Below are 24,186 nucleotides of genomic sequence, written 5' to 3' on the forward strand. Positions count from 1 at the left end.
AAACACATCTCAGTACTGCGTGAGCCCGGCCCGTTTCCAGGGCGACCACCTACAGTAAATGACCTTCAGTGTTCGCCGGTGTGTGAGCAGGTGTTACTCACGCCAAGGGGACATTTTGGGGGCATGGTTTAAGGTTGAGTCGAGAAAGGCCTCTGAGGTGTGTGTGTGTGTGTGTGTGTGTATTTTAAGGCTATGTGTTGGTTGGTTGAGGGTAAAGTTTAGTTTAGGCTGCGTTCAGGGTGGGTTTTGGTCAGGCTAAGGTGCTGATACATTACGTGTCAATGAATGTCCTCACAGAGCTGGTTGCTCAACCGTGTGTGTGTGTGTGTGTGTGTGTGTGTGTGTGTGTGTGTGTGTGTGTGTGTGTGTATTATCAGGTTAGCCTTCATATCAAGGCTGCTTCTCACACATTGGTGAACAAAAGGTGAACTTTTCTTATCAACGCTGAAACTGTCGACTGCCGTGAACACAGTTGGTTCTTTTTATGGCTTCTTTCCCGTTTTTTCTGTTTCCTTGGGGAGATTTCGCCTCATGTTCCTGCCTTCGTTCCTTCCTTCAGGGATTGTGTGTTTTTCTAGGAAGTCGCGTTCCCTCAGCCAAAGGACGAAGGGATTTTAGAATGGGATTTCGGATTATTGCTGAAAATAATCTCAGTGACAAACAAAAAGTTGATGAGAGTCACGTTTTCTTTTTGGGAGATAAAATCCAAAGCCATTTTTTTGATCTTTTGAAGCGTGAAATGCAACTGCCAGAGTACGATGCTGATGTTGCGAATAAGAACCAGCCTCACGCCAAGGTCGCCTGACTTAGACTTGACATCGCTGGATGTCATTGGTCAAGTCTCACCTGTGGTTATTAGCTTCGGGGGCCGAAGACGAAACGAGGCCGTAGACGGGCGACCGAACGCATCCTCCACTAACAACAGATTTCCCCCAGAAACTCCTACAGAACTACAGAACCTCCTCTGAAGTCTTTCCTCAGATCTATTTAAACGCACCGTATGGCTGCGGCCGCCCCCCCCCCCCCCCCAACCCTGTCAGCTGCTTCTTCCTGGCAAATGTGTCTGGCAGCGAGCGGCGCAGCAGGTTCTAATGGTGCCACATGGCTGGCTTTACAGTAATTTACGCCCCGACATGATGCGAACCTGCTGCTGTTTATGTAGGCTCTGACTCATGCCACACTTTTAGTCTCCTGCCGCCAAGTGACACGCGCTCGTGCACGCGCTCGTGCACCCACTCGTGAAGGCTACCGTCCCTTGAGAGGCAGCTGGGTCACCGCGCTGCTTGTTTTCAGTCCTACGTTCAGCTGCACGTGTGGGAAGCAATCGTGTTTACTCATGAACGCAGATGAGCACTTTTCTTCTTTCAGCATCACCATCGTCTTTCCTTCCTTCCTGTAACTGTAATTCTTTCCCTCGTTCATATCTTTTGTTCTGTCTTTCCTTCCTTGCATCCCCTACTTGGCCCCACCTTCTTTCTTTCCTCGCTTTTGTTGCTCTTATCTTCCTTCTGCTGTTCTTCCTTGCTTCTTCCTCTTCCTGAAGCTGTTGGAAGAAGTGGTTTCCCACACTGAGACTGACTCGTCAGGAACATGGCCGCCGAGTGTATTACATCGAAATTTTTAATGCAAAATGTAGTGCCGGCCACCTTACCTGAGGAAATACCTGCTCAGACAGGCGGCCATCTTTAATATTTGTCCATAGTAGGTAGCTAGCTACACATAGGACATAGCACCACCTGGTGGCTCCTGGAAGTGATGTTTGTGCCACAGTGCAGCGTTAGTCTGCCCCCTCATGTAACCTCCATGTATGACCAGGTGTCACCCCTCTGTCTTGCACTTGTGTGTGTGTGTGTGTGTGTGTGTGTGTGTGTGGGGGGGGTCTGCTCATCACTGATTGCAGCTTTAAACAGGACCTGAGCACCAGCAGTAGGAAGTCCCCCCCCGTTGACAGTACAAGCGCTGCTACAGACAAAACCCTGAAGATTCTTCAAAAAAACACAATCATCCGCTGCAGGAACTGATGCAACATGGCAGCCGGTTCTACCTGTCAGCACACAGCACCATGAACGTTACACACTTACGCGCTCTCACACTCATCAATTAAGGATGAATACCTGAAATGTCCTCCAGTGTTTTTCTTCACAACGTGAGGGTGAATAATTTAGATGCTGCCAGGTGACAACACACAGCAGGAGATGGATGAGGGGTCACGTGTCCACAAGCTTCCATGTTGGTTGAGGGGCTGCAGGACGAGGAAGCTGCAGGCCAGGGGCTGCAGGAGGACCACTTAGTTGTCTGTGACGTGTCCTCCCCCCCGAGGGTGGCGTCTCACACCCGTCTCAGGGGTGTGAGACTAGAATCCCGGTTGGATCAGTAAACAGCGTCTTTATCACTGATTGTGTTTGGCTGAGTGTTTCGGCGGCGCAGACAATAGCACGGAGGTATTCAGCTTGGCGATAACACTCGCGGTGTTTGTCAGAGATGAAGCAAGTTCTTAAGAGCATTTCGCTCAAGACCGCAACACAATGTGCGTATTGTTGTGTTTTTGGTATTTTAATTTGGCGAAGGTGATTAGCGAGTCAATTAAAACACATGACCGCAGCACACGGGCAGAGAGAAACAAAGCGCTGTTTGCTCAGTAATCCCTCTCATTTCCCATGCGCTCAGTCCAATGTGCTCTTTTATTCAGAGGAATGCTAATCAGCTTCAGTCCCTGTTGCTGAATCTCAGCTGATTAAGCCGAGAACTTAACGATCCTATTAATGATCCTCCAAACCGTGAGCACGTTGTGATGATGGAGGAAAACTCACGAATTAGTGCAGCGTTGATGAAGATTGACAGGTGCAGCCTCAGGAGCGTCTAATCTAGAATTTATTCACAACTGTGACATGGTGGGTGGGGGTGTGTGTGTGTGTGTGTGTGTGCGTGTGTGTGTGTGTGTGTTTCAAGGGCAGAGATATATTCCCAGTTAACACAAAACATTTCAAGCGTATTTAAATATATATTTTCTTCTCAGTTGGGTTGCAGCCCACGCTGGAAAAACAGTCACCACAAAAATCATTTTTACTCTGTCGGGTTGCTGTTTTTGTTTTTTGTTTTTTTTGTTTTTTGCTGTTTTTTTTTTTAACTTTTAAAACTTTGCAAAACTCACAATCAAAGTGGGATTTGTAATTCTGTAGCCATGAAAAGGAATAACTTGCTTCCCTCGCGTCTCTTTAGAAAGTTGCTTTTTGAACGTTTTCTCTGATCACCTGAAACCAGAGTCGCTTGTGATGTCATAGGGGAAGAAATATTGAGCAACAGTTTCAAGTACGTCCCTTCTTCTCTTCATTAGCACTAAAGTGACGGTCGATGCTATCAAAAACTGTCATTTTCCGGTCCACATTTATCATAAAGGAAGGAATATTTGAACTAATCTCTGTGCTGGGTTCGTGGTAGGCGACTCGTGAGTGCGTTTACTCACCAACACCTAAAGTAACTTCTAACTGGAGGGAAGTATGTGACTCATGAGGCCGAACCTGTCGGACGGGTTACATAACCCACTTCACCACTACATGACAAAGACATGTATCTGGTGAGAGAAACATTCCCTGGTGCGACATCTGTTTAATTAGACATGAAACCGGGCAGCCCTCCATCTTCTATATTTATTCTTTTGTTGATCGTCTCTTTCTGGCTGCCAAGTGGCGGCACAGTCACGACGATGATTACCGCTGTTGGAACGCCTCCACCAACTCAGTTTGTTCAGCAGCCGATGACTTACATAACAAAAAAACACGGGGCGAGAGGGAATCTGGGAACGAGGAGGTCTGTTTGTCCCCACAAATGCACAAAGAAACATCTCTAATCTCCTTTTTTTTTTCTCATTTGTGTGTGAGTTTGTGACGGAAAATCTTCCCTGTAATCCTCAGCGTGGTGGTTTTGTGCGGAAATTCAACCGCGTTTCTGTCCAAAAAATGCCTGGACACAACATTATGCAACTATTTTGCCTTGAAGTTTGAAATGAATTTAGTGGTGAAGACTTTCATGGGGGGCGAGGACACGTGGAGCCAATCAGGGAGAAAAGTTACAGAAGCATTTGTTTATGCTGTCGGTTTCATTGGTCAGTCACAGAAAATTTGCATTCAAGGCTATAAAAAGTAACAACATTTTAGTTATTATTCATTCACGTAAATTAATATGGCAAAGAAGACAAAATACACAACATTTTCCCCAAAAATTGAAACATTTCAGAACTTAAATCAAAAAAGTATTTTAATTGAGTAATAAAATGAGAGAAATGGTTTTTTTTTTTGACACAGAAAAGAGAGAAAAAATAAATAAAAATTATAAATATTAAAAAAACTAATGAGAATTAGTGCTGGATCTCCAGTCAATGTGCTGCAAAATAAAAGCAATGAATTAAAATCGCCTGGAACGGTTTGTCTGGAGATCGGTAAATGTATCCATTTACATTTAGTAATAAATACATCAATAACTGCATTATTCTCAATCAAGCTGACATAATCTAATAGAAAATGTTCATGTTTTTGGATGATCATTTGTCTCCCACTCTTCCTTGGCTCTCTTTTGTCTTCCGTTCTGTTCCGTTGCTGCCGGCCATTTCAAACTTAGGAAAGAAAGTTAGGACGGATGTTTTTTTTAAATTGCAGGCTTTCGCCGGAGATGCAGCAGAAGTGAAAGGGCAGCTTGGACTGAGGGGGAGGAGGAGAGATGAAGAGCAACAGCACATTTGTCCGTTTCTCTTGGACTTTAGCTGCGCTTGCTAACCAGCGTCTTCCCCGTGATTCGCGTCATATTGGAGTCACAGTTTGAGTCATGACACAAAATTCTTGCATATCTTTACAACTGTTTAACACACCTGCCTAATTTGTATGTATTTATTTATTTTTACAGCAGGTTGGTTGTTACCAGCTAGCCAATTAGCCCACAGTAAGGAGTTGTAATATATCGCTGGACTGAAACAGTCACCCAGTAGCAAGCTCAGATCTGCAGACGAGACACTGAGCAACTTCCTGCTCTTATATTTATTGCATTCAGGTTCAAGTGTTTCGTCAAACTGTGGCAGCTCTGTCAGCTGCTGGCTTCACGCCTGATGAAATGGAGGCTCACTTTTGACCTCCCAGATATTTTTTACACCTACCATGCACTGCTGTCACACCTCTCACAAACCCCTGCACACGTGAGCTCCGCCTCCACAACACGTTCATGAAATGTCATGTTTGGAGGCAACTGGCCCTTTAAAAAGAAAAGCAATTAGCGGAATCAGTGGGCTGGAGGTCAGTGAGGGGAGGCGATGGAGGGAGGCAGCGGTACGTCCAGGTCTGCTGCTGAGCCCAGCAAGGACAGGGCCAAAACCAGCCTCTCTTCTCAAAAGAGACAGCAGGAGAGGTGAGAGGGGACGTACCTGTCCTCCCCCGAACAGCAGGCCAAGAAAGGATTGAGCAGTGAACGAGGGGACCAAAGACCAGACGAAGGTGACGCGTCACCCAAAAAGTGCGTTTGGTCTTTCAAGTACAAACTCGTAGGAGTCTTGAGCTCACGCCGATGTTTAGCCCTCCCGATCACACCTCTGTGGCTCCGGATTGCAGTGAAAGCCAGCCGTGTATATTAAGCTGTGCGCTGATGATGACCAACAGCTAACAACAGAATCAGTCTTCAGACTCTCAGGGTCGCCGTCCGGTAGAATCCTGGTCTCCTTTATCCAGCCCTGTCATCAATAATCCACAGTCGCTTTGATTTGAGATAAAAAAAAAACAGACTAGAACCCTTGAATTCAGCACCGGTTCACTGCAGCACCAAGTGCCACCCGCCGGCGCGTTCAGGTAACCCACCTTCTCCCACTCGTCGGCGCTCATCCACAGAACAGGAAGTGTTCTGGTGTGTTGTCATCTCAAATCAAAGTGTAGAATACTGAGCTAAAGGCTGGATAAAGGAGACGGTGATAACACCGGATGATGAGCCTTTGTAAACCGGCGTTGTTGCTGTTCTGTTGCTGGCCGTCAGTCGCTTTCAGCTTCAAGCTGAATATTTGTGGCTGGCTCTTTCTGCATTCTTGAGGTGCACAGAAGGGTAAAAGCACGTTTGTAAACTCAAGATAACTTTTTTTGAGTGCTTTAAAGGCAAAATACACTTTCCGAGTGAAGTGTTTCTCCAATAACTTTGATGGGTGTGTTTCCAAGGCATCAGGTAACTCAGGTCCTGGAACCCATGGTTCTTTGGTAAGTTGTCAGAATCAGTGATGAAACTGAAGGCGGTCACAACGCGGCGTGTTCACTCCGACTGAGGGGGCGTGTCCTGGTGGGAAAGCGACATCCTTTTCTTTCCCATCCTTTTTCCTATGATTTCAGTCCTAGCAGTGAATCCCAACACTCCTCCCTGTCCTGGTTGGCTCAGCTGACTGCCATGTGTACAAGTGTGTGTGTGTGTGTGTGTGTTGTTGCCCTAGTAAAGACTGCTGCTCTGTCATCGTAGCTCTTACAGTCGCATCTTTCCCACAACTTGACTAACTGAACCTGCTGTTTTTTTCCCTGCTTTCCCAGTCCATCATGGAGCAGTTCAACCCCTGCTTACGGAACTTCATCGCCATGGGGAAGAGCTATGAGAAGGCGCTCACCAGTGAGTACAGCCCCTGTTTGCTGTCCTTTTCATGCCTCCTGTTTCGTCCAGTCGTCCAGGCAGCGGTCCAGCTGACCCGCCACTTGGCGCTGCTTTTCTGTGCTCTTGATTTTATGTCCAGTAGAAGCGAGCGGTGATGACGACACGGATGTTCTGTGTTGAGTCCTAGAGAAGTTGCTCAGTTGCAAAAGATGCTAATTGAACATTTTGTGTCGTGTATTTCACTGAAGGTTTTTTTTTTTTATGATTTGTTTATCAGAGATCAGTCGCGGGGGGGGTTGATGTCGTCTGACTGCTCCTATGTGATGTCCACACATCGTCCTCCCTCCGGCACCAGCTCATCGATCTTAAATGTCGTCTATACGTTCTCTGTCATCGCTTTTTGTGGCTTGCACCAGTGTGTTTGCATGGTGTGTGTGTCAGATAACCGAAGTCAAAGACAAAACCCTCAGAAATGTCTTGGGGGAGCTAAGTGGAGCATGTGCTGATGGGAAGTGGAACAGGAGGAGAATAACTGAGCCCCCCATGGGCCGAGGAAAAGAGAGCGAATGTAGCTGGTATCCAGGACAAGCTAAAGAATCATCAAACAGGAGGAGACGGAGGAGACGTGAAAGAAGAAACACGGGTCTGAAAGAGTTCCTGAAGAATATCCTGCAGCCTATTTCATGGACTTTGATTACCAAGTCAGCATTTCATGCTTCCAGATCCTGCTGGTAGCGATCTCAACATCGATATACTCGTGTTTTAGATAAGACAAGCCTCCAAGCATGTTCATTTATTGATAAGGAAATCTCGTGTGTCAGTCTACAGGGAGGAAGTTATGAGATTGTGCCATCTTTTTACTGATGGTTGCTTGGTATGCAGTTTGTGCGTGGTGTTCAGCAGGGCTCTTCTTCTTCATGTGCTTGGAGGGAAGACTCAGCAGCACACAGGGCCAATAAAGGAGGCCTCGCTCCTGTCTGATAGATAAGGCTAAAAATATCCCTGCGACTCCCTGAGTGGGGATTACACTTCATCAATGGCAGGCAGCGGCTCAGAGGCAGGCTTTAGAGTAGAGCGGTGCGCAGCAGGGCCGGGCGCCCAGCGAGCTTCTATTGTTACCGGAAAGAAGCCAGGGCAGTTTTTCAACTTGAATTGGGGCGGTAGAGTTGCATCCCTGGGGGATGAGGTGGTGCAGATGTGGTTTGGGTTGTGTGATTCGCCTGAATGGTACCTTGTGAAAATCTTTCCTCGAAGCTGTGATGATTTGAGGGGGGAGGGCACCGATTTACTAATTTTTGAAGGTCAGAAGTCAACTTTTTATGAAGTAGTGAAAGATTTTTAGAGATGTAGTTGTTATAAGTGAATTCAAAGCAACACTGTGCCACCAGTTGTCCTTCAAGTTTCTGCTTCGAACAGCCATATTCCACCGACAGAACTCGGGCACTTGCCAGGAACGGTCTTTTCCATTGTGGTGCAGGCTCATAAATTGATGTCATTATTTTCCAACAGCTTTCGTGAGCATCAAAACAAAAACAGTAATGAAGAACGAGCATAAAAGAGGACAAAAAAACTTCAACGCACCAACCATCTGTTCCCTATGTTGGTATCTGGGAGGTGTTGCCCCCAATTGAAGTGGCGTTTGAAGCAAGGTGCTTACGTCTCCCTGGAACCCGCCCTGAAAGATGTTCTACATGGTTCATGCCAGAACAAACAAAATTTCATGTTTCGATAGCTTGTAGAAAACAAGCCAAGATTTCAATGAACAGTTGCAAAAAAGCAGCAAGGACATGTTTCCTTGATCCGAGGGATGCTGGCGTTTTCTTGATGATGGGATGAGACATTTGGTCAGAAAACATCGATCACGGTTCCCCAAACGATGATCGTCAGATGCCTAGAAAACAGACCTGACCAAATGAATTCCAACTAAAATGTCCTCTGACCTGCAAGCTACTCTGTCTTTTTGCTCTGTGGGAGGGAAATGTGCGAGCGGATGTGTTTGAGGGTGTGGAGGATTTTGGTTTTGAGTGGGAGCTGAATTTTTGACTTTCTTGTTTCTGTTGCATTTACACTCATGACACTTGCTGCTCTGTATCGGCTTTATATCACTGTTCTAATCCTCTTTACAGACAGACCTTCCTCCCTGTTGTCTTCCTTTCCTCTCCTACACTTTCGGCACACAGACGGCAAACCATCTCTTCGAATACTCCCTGCCTCACCTGCCCCTGCTCTCTTCCCAGCTGAGATTTCTCTCTGGACATTGATTAAATTAGCTGAGCTCGCCCAGCCGTCATAGCCTCACATCTCTCCCCTCTGCCTCTCTTATCCCACCTCAACTCAAGCCAGACTTAGGAAGGTCCTGAAGAGGGTCATTGTTAGCATCTTGACTTAGCGAACGGGGGGGGTTGTGGATATTTGCTGATGTTCCATGGTTTTGATAAAGGGGTGAATGCAGGATAGATATTTTAGAAGTTGTGTTATTGAAGAAAAGAGAGACTGGTCAGATGCCGTCTTCTGAATGGCTTCTCATTGCTTCCCCATATGGAGCCTTTGTCACTTTTCCCCTCTTATGGGGATTTTGTCCTCTAGCAGTCCGAAGCACACACACGCATCAATACGAGGGCCTTGTAATTAACTCAGCCAACTGGACATGCGTCCTCTGTCCTCGTGGCTGTCAGTCCCCATGCACCTAACCCCCGACCTGCTTTAATTCGCCATCACTGCAGCTCGGGGCCATCTTGTCCCCGTTTTACAGCCTGAGTCATCCGTGCATCCCAGCCCATGTCTCTGGCTTGTGTGACAATAGACAGCAGATAATAATGGGTGCTTAATTCGAACGGATTGCTCTCGAATTAGGATTTTGTGAATTGTGTCTCTAGTTTGTCGTTGCGTCGCTTCTACTTTGCAAGACGCTGAAGAAGCATGTCAGAGTGAGCAACACAAACCATGATCTCACTGTACTGTAACTTAACTGAAAAGGGATTTCTTACTTGAGCCAGAAATGAGCTTCAGCACGTCATTAAGTCTGTTTCTGTTTTTGCTGGTCAAGAGTTTTAGGGCCTAGCCTTTAGCAGACTCGCCTTCCCCACGTCACCAGCTTCTCCTTTGTGGGATCTAATGAACTCCACTGGTATCTGCTTGAATTCAAACATGAAGTGATGGCGTGTAGTTGAAGTGTGACTCATTTTGTCCAAAACAAGATGCAAAGCAGTGACAAGCTTTTGGGGAGCAGTAAAGCCCACTGCATCTGGCAAGCTCCCTTGTTGCCTGATACCCTCACTGGTCAGATCTCAACAGATTATAACGAACCACAGGGTTCATTGCAACGCGAAGGTGAGACTGACTCTAGATCGCTTCAGTGGATCAGAAAATGATTCGTTCAGAGGTCTGAAAATTGGGGTTGATTGATTTGTTTGTCATTTCTGCTGTTACAATACTATAAGCTTTTGGGTTCGGCTCGTCTTGGGTAGCCAGACGACCAGGCCAAGAATGCTGAATGAAGTAATCACCACACAGCAAGCTTATTCCCCAACGTTCCTCTGCAAACCCAGACTAGATAACATCAGGTTTTTGCCCACCTGGAACTGGATCCTTAGTGGTTGCCTACCAGAATCCACAGGTGGCAGATGCTTAGAGAGAAATGAATGAACCTCTGCTTCTTCTAGCTGGTAGTGCTTGAGATTGATCTCGGCTGCTTTCTCTCTGCAATTGTTTCCTGTATCTGCCTCCATAGAGCTTCTTCTTTTCCTGCCTGGGCTCCATTTCCGCCTGTCGCTTTTTTATTTCCCATGCCCAACCTTACCTCGCAGGCTGGGGGCGGGTGGGCTGTAGGGGAGGGTTGCAGAGCTGAAGAAGACCTAATTTCAACTCCGCACCCTTGATCTGATGCCCAATGCTTCCATGTTTCCAGGTGTCACATATGCTGCAAAGGGCTACTTCGACGCTCTGGTGCGGATGGGCGAGATGGCCAGCGAAAGTCAAGGCTCTAAGGATCTTGGTGAGTCCCGGTAGTGACTGTAGCACCCCTGGTGGGGTGGAGGGGGGCTGCACAAGCAAATGGAGGATGGGATGATATCGGGCTATTGAGCAGAAGCAGCTGATGACCAACGCGAAACCGGATATACACACACGCAACAGTTTTCCTGGAGTTTAATGGTGAAATGTAAATTAAACAAAGCATCAGTCCAACTCTTACCACACAATCACTTTTGTCACAGCCGTTGGTTAAAACTGCAGCAGAATCCACCTTACAGTTGTTCTTACGTGAGCAAATACACGTGCCAATTTATTCTGCGTTTGTTCTTGCATTCATGATAATAGTCGTGTATCTACAGCGTTAATGAAACATCTCTCATCTGAAAGAACCATTCACCAGCTCGCTCATCTCTCACACACCGTGTTGTCTGGTTTCAGTTGGATCAGCTCTGGTTCTGCTCATCACAGACGTACTTGGCACTGGCGAGAACCATTTCTAGCAGATACGGGGGGTGGAACATTGTCGCGCTCTGTGCAAAGTTGTGTGATAGTTGCCGTCACATGCAGGGGAGTGTGACGGGTGTGCATCCTCTTGGTTGCGTTACCTTGATGTTACTTAAGATAGCAGGTGTGGACTGAAACGGCAGCGAGAGGGAACGATGGAGAGAACAGGGTATGTATGAGGCGGGTGAGGAGGATAGAAAAGCTGCATTCATTATTGATGGGAAGACCTTTTTGGTGCTCCCTCCCTCTCCTTCTGGAGATTCATGATGTCATTTTTCCTCCGTGCATCACTTTAGATTGTTACTCTTAATTTTGAACAGCTCTTTTGTTCAGTTTTGCATCATTATTTGTGCAGGGATCTCATTCCAACCACTTCAAGAACGCAGATGTTCAAGGCAGAGAGGTTCAGCTATGCTGCTATAAACCAGCTTTAACAGACATGCAAGCCAAAGCTGCTTCCACATTTGTTTACTAAAAAGCACCTCACAGTACAACTAGCGGGATTTTAAGACCATGACCCTCCTTTTCTTTTGGAGAAATTAAAAACAATACCACCTCATGCTCTGTTGTTGCTTAGAGCTGCGTAACTTTATTAGGAGCGAGCAATGTATGATATATAACCAATATAAACAATAAACAATATGTAATGCATTTATGGGGGGAGTTAAACCTCTTAGTTTTGCACGGCCAGCTGCCCTTTTATTTTCAATGTGCAATTCCCACGGAGGCTAGACTCGTGCTGCCCTGAGCCACACGCCACCGTCCTTCCAGCATCAGCAACCTAAAAAGGCATATTTTCTCTGACAAAAAAGTGTTTTTTCTTTTATACCCCAGCCTCTGTAACATTCTGTAGATTTTGCACTTAATCTTACTTCGTAATGTTGTTACAAGTATTAAATAAAACAACATCCTAAAGACAGGCGGATAACCTGAAAAGTACATGTTGGATGTAACCCAGCCAATCGAGAGCTCGCCTTCCAGACCAATGGGAGCAGCACATTAACCGAGACCCCTCTTGAAATAAACAGGGAAAAGCTAAGCTTCTCAACTGTGCCGACAAGCTTTGCATCGTGACTGAAAGAATGATTGTGGTTCTAAGGGGCTGGGCCTCAGTCACTCACTGCCAGGCCCTGAGTACAGCTCCTTCATCATCATACATCGCCTCTTGGGGAACAACAAGGTATCATGAGACAATCAGGTGCAGACAGATGATCCTTTCAAAGGAGGTTTAATCTTGTGCCTAACCCTAATGAGACCTTTGGGTGGCATTGACACATCGTAAAACGCCATCATTGATTCGAACATTCTACATCTTTCACCGTACACGCTCTGTGTTGTCGTGCCGGGTGGTATTTGTACGCATCTCGAAGGTTATGGGAAGGACTGGCATATTACCTGCATGTGAAAGTGTGAGGTTGTGTTGCAGATGTGTGAGATCAGGTTGCTTTACCTGAGTGGGAAAGTAGTTCTTTGCAAAGCTGTAGTATTTGTCTTGGGAAATAATGCATCCACCTAAGCGTGGACGGGTTTTGTATGCAGTCCTATCAGCCATCTGTCCATCCCCATCTCCATCAGCTTGGTTACTCAACCGCTGTGTTCTTCATGTCTGTGCCTCTGGAGTCTCTTGTCCACATGCATGTAGCGGGTTGCCTGTTGCCTTGTGCTCCTTTTTTCTTTTCTGTTTCTGGCAGCCTAATCGTGACTCAGCAGCCCGTTAACTCAGCGAAACCTCCCTCCGCCTCCAGTCAAATGACAGACTAGGCTGAGCAGAATGGATTGATGCCTTCTCCGCATATCAGCAGGACTCAGAGCAGCAGTGGTGTGTGCAGAATGAAGAGGGAGTTGCTCTGACGACGCTTATTGCTTTTTGGATTCTTTAGCATATTTCATTACTTGTGGTGAGCCTGACGGCGTCACGAACTACCTGGAGAAGTGTTCTTTCCATCGGAGGTTAGATATAAGGTCTATCTGCAGTACATCATGATAGCTCCCCGAGTGAATCCACAGACGATTCCTTCAAGTCTTCACACTTGTTTTTGGATCATTAGCGAATTGATGAGGTTTGGTGGTCATTAAACTAAAATCTTTATCCTTTCATCCGTTTTCTATACCGCTTATCCGTTAAGGGTCGCAGGGGGGTGGAGCCTATCCCAGCTGACATTGGGCAAGAGGCGGGGCTCACCCTGCACAGGTCGCCAGTCCGTCACACGGCCATCAGGAGCCATTAGGGGCTCAGTGTCTTGCTCAAGGACTCTTGGACGTGGTCACCGAGGGAAGTGAGGATCGAACCGGCGACCCTTCGGTTGTTAGACGGCCTCTCTACCGCTGAGCCACGCTGCCCCCTACAATCTTTATATATCAGATGAATGAAAAGTAGAACTGGACAGTTGCAGCACTTTGGTTGTTGGGGTGACAAAGTAACCCTCAGCTTGTTCGTAGCTTTTACCTCAACTTGTGATCTCTGGAAGACAAATTTAGGTTTTGCATGTTAGACAGCACGTAACTGCGTACGTTACACAGCTGTGTAAGCCCCTGCTCTCGGGAAGGGCCTCAACAGCAAGGGGTGATGTCATTATTCAGGGTTCAATCAACATGTTTCGATGCTCATTTTAAACTATTGTGTTAGAAGAGCGCGATTGTTACGGCAAACACAACTGTCTTGATTTTGCAACAAATTTTTGCGCTGCCTTGTGTGTTTTTTTTTTTTTTTTTTTTTTAAAGACTAAATGCGCAGGACAGGAGATGGAAATCTGCTTTTTATTTTTTTTTAAAGAAACAAAACTTTCATTCAGATTTCCGCTCCCAGAGTCTTCTTGGATATTCCCTCACTTTGTATCGGCCGTGTTTCGGCTCGCACCAAAGAGCTCTTCCAAGCCTCCCAGCGGGGAGTGATTCCTCAAGACCTTGATCCGTGATGTTGGTGGTACACCGCTGTAGATGGTTGACGAGCCCCCTTCCTCTTCTCTTGTATGGCCATGTTGCCTTCATGCCACCTTCTGACGGTGTTGTGAAAAGCTGATTCCAGGGTGCACATCTGTTCTGAAGCGGCCCTCAGTTGGAAAAGATTTTACGAGGGTTTCTCGTATTTCTTCGAGACCAGAGGACTCTGTTGTGGCATGAAGTGAAAAAATAGTCAAGGTCACCACTTCAGGAAGTTAATACCATGTTTATGATGTATGTGTTTGTGAGGGCTAATCACTCACTCAGGGCTTTACCTCACACTTCATAATTGATGAAGCCTGCAGTCCGATTTATAAAACTGGCCAACTCGTAATTGCTCATATAATTAGGTTTTGTTGAGGGGGAGCTGAATTAATGGGGCCGCGCTGCAAACTGCTTGACCTCTCAGAGTGAATTCTGACACAATAAGACGAAGAGCAGCTAATGGCACTTTAGAGGTTTGAAGCCGCATGTGTTGGTTTTGAAGCAGAAGACGGAGAATTGAGGCGGAGAAACAGGCTGATGGCTGGGGCATCCAGACTGGATGGGTAGCATCATCACCCTCGGCCAGAGAGAAAAAAAAGAATTTATTAATTTATCTTGAGAGTTCAAGATATCAGAGATCACTTGTTGGTTCATCAGAGCTGGAATTGTTATTTAATATTATTACGATTAAAAATTGTGTCCAAGGAGGGTTGAATCAAGGGACAGTGGATGCTGGGGCTACGAATGCAATGAAAGGGGGTCCTGAAATTGTCCTTTTAAAGTCGGAGGAGCAAACCTTGAAGATGCGGGTGTAACCTCCCACATGGATCTGTCGACAAGGAGACAAACTGTACGCCGTCTCAGCTTAAGAAGTGGTCGTTTCTTCTTTTTTCTAAATGCTGGTTAGGGTTTTTGGCGCAGGAACCTGCTGTTCCAGGTGCAGATGAACTTAAATGCATTCTTCCCCCCCGATGTTCACGGTACAACAAGAGTAGTCCAATTGAATGCTCTGGTCTACCAGAGAGATGGTCAGTAACATCCGCTAACTCACAACTGCCTCTTGAGGAACCGAGTGGTATTACAAGACGGCCCAGTCACAGCTCTTTTCTGGCATTTACAAATATCCCTTTAAGATGTTTTCACACACACACACACACACACACACACATGAATACCTATTTACTGTACTATGCTCACCGGGGTAAACCCTCACCTGCTGGAGTTTTAAGTAAAAAAAAAAAAGAACTCATACTTTAATAAACAAGGACAAAGTGAAGAAATGGAGCTGAGCAAGGGAAGAGGAAATGATACTTCACTTTTTCATTTAGTTATTCTTAATTTACGTGATGCAGTCAGAGTTTGAACAACTGCTGTGCAGTCTGACTCCCGCGTAGAGAGACAAGATACTCGATTACTGTGGAGTGGAGTGTCATCCCACTCATCCTCTCCTCTTTCACTACGGTTCTGTGTCTGTGATCGCCCCCGCATTGATGTGGGAGCTCCGGCAGCCCTGGGAGGATTGACTCTGCACAAGCTTCTAAAAATAGATGAAACGAAACGCCTCGGCTGGAGCCGCTCTGAAGGAGGAGGAGAGACTCAATACGATGCTCGGTGTGCTGACCAAACATGGTTTTGCCGGTGATGTCAGGACGACATCGTCTTCTTTCCGTATTCTAAATATGGACATCGATGTGAGGGGGAAAAAAATGGAAGCTCCTGCAGTTCCGGTTCCCCTCTTTGACCATGTAAGGGATCAGCTATTCAGATGCAAATTTGGGCAGAGGTGGTACTCACTCAGGTCTGGCGCACAGACCTCAATGAAGCATAGTGATGGAGAAAAGCATCCATCTTGGCTATCTTTATGTCATCTCTTTTCAGCGATACAAATCCAAACCTGCATTTCATGCCATTTATAGCCTCCCGCCTGTCAGAATCTCTGTCTGCAAGCCTTCCAGCTGTTGCTTTGTATTCTCTTCTCTTTGAATGAAAAAAGTCTCAGAAGTGACACAATGAGGATTTGCTGTGTGAAACAACGGGGAGGACTTTGCGTGAGGTTTTTTTCTCATGACAGGAAAAGAGAGAAAGAGAGGAGGATTTAAATGCATCGTGAGAGGCGTCTTCGGCCCTCGCTGAGATTCCTCAAAATGAGCATTAAACAAGGATGTTGTTTCCAAAAACAGCCACCATAGTGATCGGTTTCGATTATTTTATAAAACCAGAGTACTGGAGATGCACCGGTGGCATGGATTTTTCTTGGCTCACTCTGATTTCCAATTTCCCAATACTGATTTTGCCGATTCTGTCCGAGAACTACACTTGACAGAATATTAAAATAAAAATCCAATCCACAAAAAGCTTTTATTTTCATAATTACAGAAAATACTACTCTGACAGCTTCTGACAAATTGCACAGGGTTACGGTGTCTTTTATTACTTTACCAAACCTAAAATAAAGAGTTAAAGTCTTCTCCTTCTGACAAGAGGAGCAAAGACAAACCCTACAGAAAATGAGTTGCTGTGTCTGACATGTATTTTACTTGTGGAACAAAAGCAGCTGAATGCAGCGTCCAGTGAGGGACAGGGGAGGCTGCAGGCTGCCTCTTGGCTCGGAGCTCTGCCTGCTAGCCTCAGCCTCATTGCCTTTGTTAGCATCCTCAAACTGGGCTGATGGAGTCTGAAGTGTCTGACTGGATGTGTTGTTCGTTGTGGCTTACCTGTGGCCTTGTGTGTTTTACAAAAACTCAGAACTTTTTGTCCTCAAATTCCCACCAGGCGCAGCAGCGTCACGCTCTGGCCGTCACGTGGTTCCTCCACACAGCTGCGATCTCCAGCCGGCTTCGCTGAGTTTGTCGTTGTCTCTTCATGTATGTGACTCTACCACATGTTTATCGTGTCCCTTTCAGGTCTTTTTTTGCGACGCATTCACAGCGAGTAGACTAATAAACCAACATGGTACCCAAGGCTGCCACTGATGAGCACGACTTGGTTTCAGACAGACAGACAGCTCTTTTGTTCTGTTTGCCACAGACATGAGCGACGCTACTGTTGCTGCCATCTTCTGACATCATTACCTCGGCTGTTTTATTGGCTCCGAACCGTTGATTGAAATGCATCTAATGCGCATTTCCTTCTTCGCAGCAGAGCCATGGCATTGTCACGCCAATTTTAAGCAAGCTGTGGAGAGACTTCATCCACCCTGATTGTAATCCATCTTACTAAATGTTTCCTGTCAAACCAATAAGCGAATTATCAGTGTACGCGTTTTATACTTCAGTTTTGTCGCTAATTAAATCTTCCATCTCATTGTCTCATATATCCCCATCACCAGAGGCTGAACACACTTTAGCACCACATCCATCTCATTAAAACAATTTAAGGTTAATTTAGACGGCCAAATCTGAGGTCCATGAAACAATTACCCTTCGGATAAATGAATTCATGGGAACATGCTGCAGAGGAGAGCGTCGGCCTTCCAGGCATATTCCTCTGCTTCACCAGACATTCTGTTAAAGGATGGCCGACTGTCACACACGACTCAGACGCAGGCTGTGATATCCTTTAAACAGCAGGAGAGAATGTGAGATTTAGTGAGTCAACAGACCAAATTTCCGTCCTCTGGTTCCACATTAATTTGCTGATGTCATCCGCTGATTTGTCTCTTGAAAAACCACAAGACGAGCGACTTACATCGCTCCTGTCGCCCCACAACTGAGTGTCAGAGGAAGAAATATGAGCTGTTTCTCCTGGATGCAGAAGCAGAGGAACATGAAAGTAATAATAAAGACTCATAAACAAGTACGGCGGCGCAGAATCCTCCGTGACCCTCAGAGATGGTGATTACTGAGTCACTCCGCATCTTTTTTTCAATAATATTCACTCTTGTTTCCCCTTCAACTGTGTCTGGGGTAGAAATCTCACGCTTCTTATTTTGAGGAAAAGCCGACGACCTCCCTGTGACCCTCATTTTTTTCTCAGCCAGCACAGGATGAATTTCCCCCGAGCCTCAACCCCAATCTGAATTCAGCCGGCGTTCGCTCCGGTTGGAGAGAATATGCAGCGAAAGCACTCTTTCAAAGCATTTATTCCCCGCTACTTGTCATCTCACAATATGAAAGTCCTCCCACGTACTGTGTCCTACAGGGGACACTTCCAGCTCATGTCCAACCTTAAAAAGTCAAGTGTGGCGTTTTTGAATCATCGGTCAGATCAAAGTCACAGCGACTCACTACTTAGGGAATTTAGACCTCGCTGAGAAGGAGAGCCTCTCCATTCTTCGGAGGATTGATTTTATTCATCTACATGTTTCATCGCAAATCAGACAGATTAGAAACTTTGAGTGACCTAAGGCTAACCATTCCCGTTTTCCTCAGACAGGTGGAGGTTTTTATTTGGGGGGGGGGGGGCTAGTGGAATTGAAAATCAGAATGTCACCGTCCGCCCAGGGGGAAGCTTTTGGCCATAAAAGTATGGTAAACCAACAGTGTCTATAGAGCCTCCCCACCTTTACACAATGCATGGAGGGGAAGGATCCAGGAGTAAGCAGGTCAAGAAACCATTTTTCTTCAAAAGACCTTTTTTCACCAACCTGTTGTTCATTTTAATTTCCCTCTGGGGTCAACTTACTATTTCATTACCAACACCCAAGTGACAGGTCTTAAATGAGCATTGGCGCTACCCTGCGTCTGTCTGCACGTCATCAGCTCCACTGGTCCAATTTAGCTTCCCCTCGCCGTCTCTGCCCTTAAGAAAGTCCTTGTCCTTAAATCAAGGGGAGGTGGGGACACCGAGAGGCCGAGGAAGGAGCACATAACTGGGAAAGCGACACAAAGGGAAGGGACTTCCAAGACAGACAGCGATGTGTTGCCGACTCATTAGCAGCCTTCTCTGGTCAAGTCGAAACCTCGCTGCCAGCCCACAGACCCACACGGCAGCTCTTTCATCACCCTCACCCACCATTCATGCAGCCCCCACCACCTGTCTGCAGCTTTTCTTCTGCCTCCGCTTCATGTTTCTGTCACATTCATCAGCACACTCAAACAAAGCTGTCTGCAGTAGGCGGTTGAATCATAGAGATCGGAGAGGGATTGCAGAGTGTTTGATTTAGCAAATGAGTGTAATGGGGTGTTAATGTGTCCTTAATAACCTGTCAGACTCCATAAAATGTCCTTGAAGTGTCGCATTGTCCTTGATGTGTGGATTCAACCGAACAGTGACTAAATGATTCTGATAATTATGTGAAGCACAGGCCCGGAGCAGAGCTGCTGCAGAACCAACTGGCTGCCAAACATCCACACACACACAAATGGGGTCTAGTCTGTACTAGATGTTTTATATTCATATTTTATAGATTCATCAGAGCAGATGGATCAAAACTTAAGTAAACCTGTGCTGAGCTTGTCACTTGCTGCAGGGCCAACTACCAGCGAGACCTTGGAACTTGGCTTTGTGATTATGTTTAATGATGTGTCAGTGCTACGGTTAAAGTTTGGTCCGGTTTAGGCGCAAGGATCCTTGGGTAGGTTTAGCAGAAGATTGTGAGGAGGCTTGAGATGGCTTTGGAACAACAACAGCCCACTTGGAAAAGAGTCATAAGGCTTCGTTTGCACATACAGATGTTTGGTGTCTGCTATTTCATGTAATACCTGGAGTTTTCCCCTGCAGGGTGATAGAAATATCTGTTGTTTAGCCCCGGATGAGAGGCTTGTAGCTACATCAGGTACTTCATCTGAACTCAGTGGCAACCTGTCCAACGTAATCGAGGCAAACACTGGAGCAAAGATAAACATCAGAGCTCAGTGGTTCCTACAGGTGGTGAATAGACCTCCATTCCACAATCCAGCGGATTGTCAAAACCATGGTGGGAACAAGGCCTAAACCTGAGGGATGAACTGCGGAACATCCACTACTCTCATCTCAAACTCAACGGTTTTTCGTGAATTTCATCGTGGTTGCTAACAAGTGGCTAAAGGAGACTGCATCGGCTCTTGTACACATGGAACATCACCACAGTCGTAAGAGAACAAGTGGAAGCTCAGTTGTAGTGACGGTGATGTCGTGCACATTCCAGAAACCCAACTGGCTTTCGGTCGAGGGGATCCATGGTGATGCTGGCTCGGGAAAAACCCCCATCAGCGTTTATGCAGCAGCGCTGCATACAAACTTCATTAACAGTGAATTTCAGTCCATGTGTTTTTCAGATCAGGGAAGACTGGGTTAACGAGCACTTTGGTACCCCTGCAGAAGTTTGTGCGCCTACTTGTTTTGACAGGGTTGGGTCAGAATTATTCACTTTCTTGGTCGCATCATAGTGAACACTTCGACTTCCACGATAATCCTGTTGTGAATTTGCGTTTGCAGTTTAGAGAAATTAAAGGCCCAAAAGAAAATAACAGTAGCAGTGTCAATCATTTGGCTTTGAGGAAGGCAAATCTCCCCGCAGCACCTCGTACTCCGTCCACTGCAGCTTTCTGGGGATTAGAGTTGTTTGTGTTTGCTTGCTGCTGTAATACAGTCCCTGCAGAAACGCGCACTACATCAAACACCTCCCTCAATATGGCCATTAAGCGTGGTTCTCTCTCTCTCGCCCTCTGGTGAGCCCTGAGTCACACGGAGAGTAACCGGGGTAATAAACCCAGATGTGAGTGTTGCTCTTGGGTTCACCACGCTGAGTAATGGGCCTCTTCTGGCCCTGCAGTCACAACTGCTTCACACATATTTCCACACTGATTTCGCGAATAGCTGAGGTTCAGATTTTTCTATATGACCTTCACCCCAGTTTGGTTTATCAGGGTGGAAAGACGATTTATTTCTCAAATGTTATTCTTTGTGTTTTTGAACCAGATCTCCCTTCCACGTGTGTCATAAACCTCTGAATTTCAGATCTTGTGGGTATTAAAACAAACAATAAAGTGCCTTTTTTGCTTAATTGGGTTGGACGTTTTCCGAGCTGCGTAGCTGAAACGACCATGTGCTCAGTCGCGATCCTGCCTTTAGTGTTCATGTGGAGACATTCACCTGCTGCAGCAGGAATATTAAGGGACTAAGTGGCAGTTGTAAGATGCTTTGCTATCGAGCTGTGAGACCCTCACAGATAAGAACAGCCTTTTTTGTATCCTTTTAATTGATCCTGACCTTTGCACACTGGGTGCGGACAACAATGCGCTTTCCTACCCTCTAAGCCTCAGATGTTGTGATCTGCTCTGATTATCAGTAAGCAGCTTAGTTCTGGCGGGTAGAAGTCCAATATTTCACAATCGAGGTGGAGAGGTTTTTGGATTAAATGGATGCAATCAAACAAGAACATCGGGGAATTTGAAGATCTTCCAGGCGATGAAGACCTGCAGGACAAAGTCACCGTCCTGGGACACACTGTCGATCTCCCCTGTCTACAGCAGTTTGGATTATTATGAATAATCAAGCTTAAATGCACCTCAAGACTTATTTTTGTTGTTTGCAAAATCTGGTTAGCTCATAGGATCAGGGATTATGGCAAAATTGTCTGACCTCTTCGCCAAAGCAACAGGAAATTGTGCAAAATAAAGGATTGTAACAACCCTTGTGGTTTCAGGAGGGTAGCCAAACGTCTTCTCCTCACACCACAAACTCAAAAATGGAAATACTAAGATCAAATCCGTTCGGTACGCTTTTGGAAATGTTCCTTCAGAAGTACAATATTGATCTTAAAGAGGCCAGACGTGCCTCAGAAAGGGTACAAAGCCATTTAAAACCCAATCAACTGTACACAGTTGTCTTTCAAAAGGGCCTTTCAGGAAGACGCTGGTACCGACCCTTTTCTTCACCTTTGACGTGGTGGACTGAGCGTAGTTGGACATGCATGAGGTTCCCAGCGGGGAAGGAAGGACAGGCAGTGGTGGTTTGCCACATGGAAGCTGTAGTTTGTGGTTTTTAAAGTCTCACAGTTCTAACACGGGATCTGCAGTTCCAACAGGTTTGTTCAAAGGTAACCGTTTACTTTAAAGTCATCAGGACTTTCTGAGTGGAAACGTCTTTCTTCCAAGAACTGTTGGTGGTGCTTTGTGTGCAAACTGCAAAACCTCTGAACCACAACAGTTCCTGGAGGTCCTCATGGGTTCAGCCAAATCTTTAGAACCAAACCTCGTCCTGCTGCAGCCTGTGGCGGTATAAACTGGCGGTGACTGACTCTGCTCACTAAAGACACACTGAAGCTCTGAAGGTCTGTCGTTAAACTCTGACCCGCCTCCAGGGAGCGATGAGAATCACCCTTAATCAGTCCTAAGAGGGCCACATCTGCGATAAAAGACAAAAAGAATGACTGAGGTTTTATTTCATAGCAGCAGTGTGGAGTGAAGTAAACACTGCAGTTGTTTCATGCCCGGCTGAATGGCGTCCTATTGGTGGTGGAAGCAAAGTTGGAACAAAGATGAGAGACGATGTCTCATGGAGGTTCTCCAACACCTCTGAAAGTCGTATGTCAGTGGGATTTCCTTCGCTGACAGTTGGACAGTAACAGATGGAGATGCTGGTTCCAGAGTGGCTGGCGAGCCTTGGCAGCAGCAGAGAGTCCACAGCTGCAGAGGTCATGGAAACACAAAAAATGTAAGACCATTTAAAGCTCAGAAAACAAGTTTTAATATAAAATTTCTACTGGAAAATTGAAATGCGTGCATTCAAAGAAATAGTTAGTCTTCCCTCCCGTCAGCATACGTGGATCTCGGAGATGTATTTAAGCCCAGTGCTCCACAAACTCAACCCTCACACCACCTGTGCTGCCCCCCCGCCCGTGCGACCTTTCCTAAATCCCTTCTACTCCAACCGAGTCCCGTCTTCATGAACGCAGCACTTCCATTAAAGGCATTAATCCCCTTCAGACAGCCCACTGGCTCAGTGTCCGCCGACCAGGGTCCGACACCCCACCGCCTGGCTCGGCACCGCTGCCACGCGCCGCACATTATCTAATGTCAGCATCCATTATGCAGCAGGCAGACGGGTGCCATCAATGCACATTAGCGGGCTCATTTAGAATAATGTGGCGCTGCAGATGTAGAATATGGCGCTGTGGGTATTTTCAGAAAAGCATCGATTGCGTGATCGATGGGTGGTGGCGCTCACTGAGAGATCAATCAGCTGCCATAAATGTCACCCACAAAGACTCACCAATACATTCGCAATGTCTGTTCTGCATATTTGACCATTATTTAAACCCTTAACTCCCATGATGGTTCACCCTAACAATTTAAGCTACTTTATCACTTTCCGGACTTTTTACTACATTTCCATCACTAAAAGTTTATTAGAAATATGCACTCAGTGTAAAAGCTGGGCTGATTGAATTTATCGGGTATGGAGACGCTCACGGACTTTATTAGAGCGACAGAGTGTCCAAACTCCATTGAGAAAACAAGCATTTTAGAAGTTGTTTGCTTGTCGCCTTGTGGAAAGACCGGACAAAGTACTAACGGTACTTTTTGTCAATCAGCTTCCCGATGTAATTCCAGCCTGTATGAGCATAAACGGTTAGTTTTGTCATGAGGATGGTACAGGAGACGTTACACACTTTACTCTGTTGATTTAAGAGCAGATTGGAATATTCGAGTCACAGGTGATAGGTTGGCGATCCCTGCTCAGAACCGCCGTCTCCCGGCTAATCAGTCCACGTTTTTCCTCCTGATGTTGGCCCTCTGACATCAACAAATAACCACATATGCCAGAGATTCCTTCTGATGTGTTTCTGGAATGATATCTGATTTTTAAAGTAATTTTTCACATACTTGTATAAACCAAGAAAAAGCAGTGCAACTGCCCGTGACCCCCGGTAGACGGGTCTGACTAACTTCCTGTCTGAGTGTTTTTCAGTGTGAAAACCTGTCATGTGTCTCAGTCTTCTGGGTTATTTGATCTGCAACTGTCTATGGAAGTCTTGTGCTCAAAAGAGTTCTTTTTTTTGTTCTTTTTTTTAAAAAAAACAACCCAATGCATTGCATATTCAGAAGAGGCAGCATGTAGGTATCTTAAATCGACACACACTCCCTGGCTGCATGAGTCATCCTTTACTTTGATGTATTTGAGTTTTCGTTTGGCCGTCTTTTAGGTTCTGCTTTTCAGTGTGCGCCCCCCATTATGTTGTTAAATCTAAGAAGAAATCATGCTGTTCCTTGTGTTTTTAATAGCAGCAGTGTTGTAAGCTCTGGGCAAAATGTCCCTTTC

At 46.0% G+C, this 24,186-nt stretch overlaps 1 protein-coding gene across 7 annotated transcripts in view; it reads left to right on the forward strand.

Annotated features, from left to right (window-relative positions):
- baiap2b (BAR/IMD domain containing adaptor protein 2b) overlaps positions 1 to 24,186 on the forward strand; it is a 57,936-nt gene that overhangs the window by 7,338 nt on the left and 26,412 nt on the right. For 6 of the 7 annotated variants that reach the window (XR_015111449.1, XM_086195019.1, XM_086195017.1 and 3 more), the window contains exons 2-3: positions 6,543 to 6,618; positions 10,508 to 10,594. Coding sequence is in view for 6 of the 7 variants with exons in the window: in XM_086195019.1 (XP_086051145.1) it covers positions 6,543 to 6,618; positions 10,508 to 10,594 (163 nt within the window). In the remaining variant the exon portion in view is untranslated. The remainder of the gene's footprint in view (positions 1 to 6,542; positions 6,619 to 10,507; positions 10,595 to 24,186) is intronic. The other variant, XM_086195014.1, reaches the window with a different exon arrangement.

The sequence above is a fragment of the Aulostomus chinensis genome, chromosome 23 (genome assembly GCF_037954235.1).
Source record: "Aulostomus chinensis isolate RoL2024-O1b breed Wild chromosome 23, RoL_Achi_v1.0, whole genome shotgun sequence".
In the NCBI taxonomy this organism is placed as follows: Eukaryota; Metazoa; Chordata; class Actinopteri; order Syngnathiformes; family Aulostomidae; genus Aulostomus; species Aulostomus chinensis.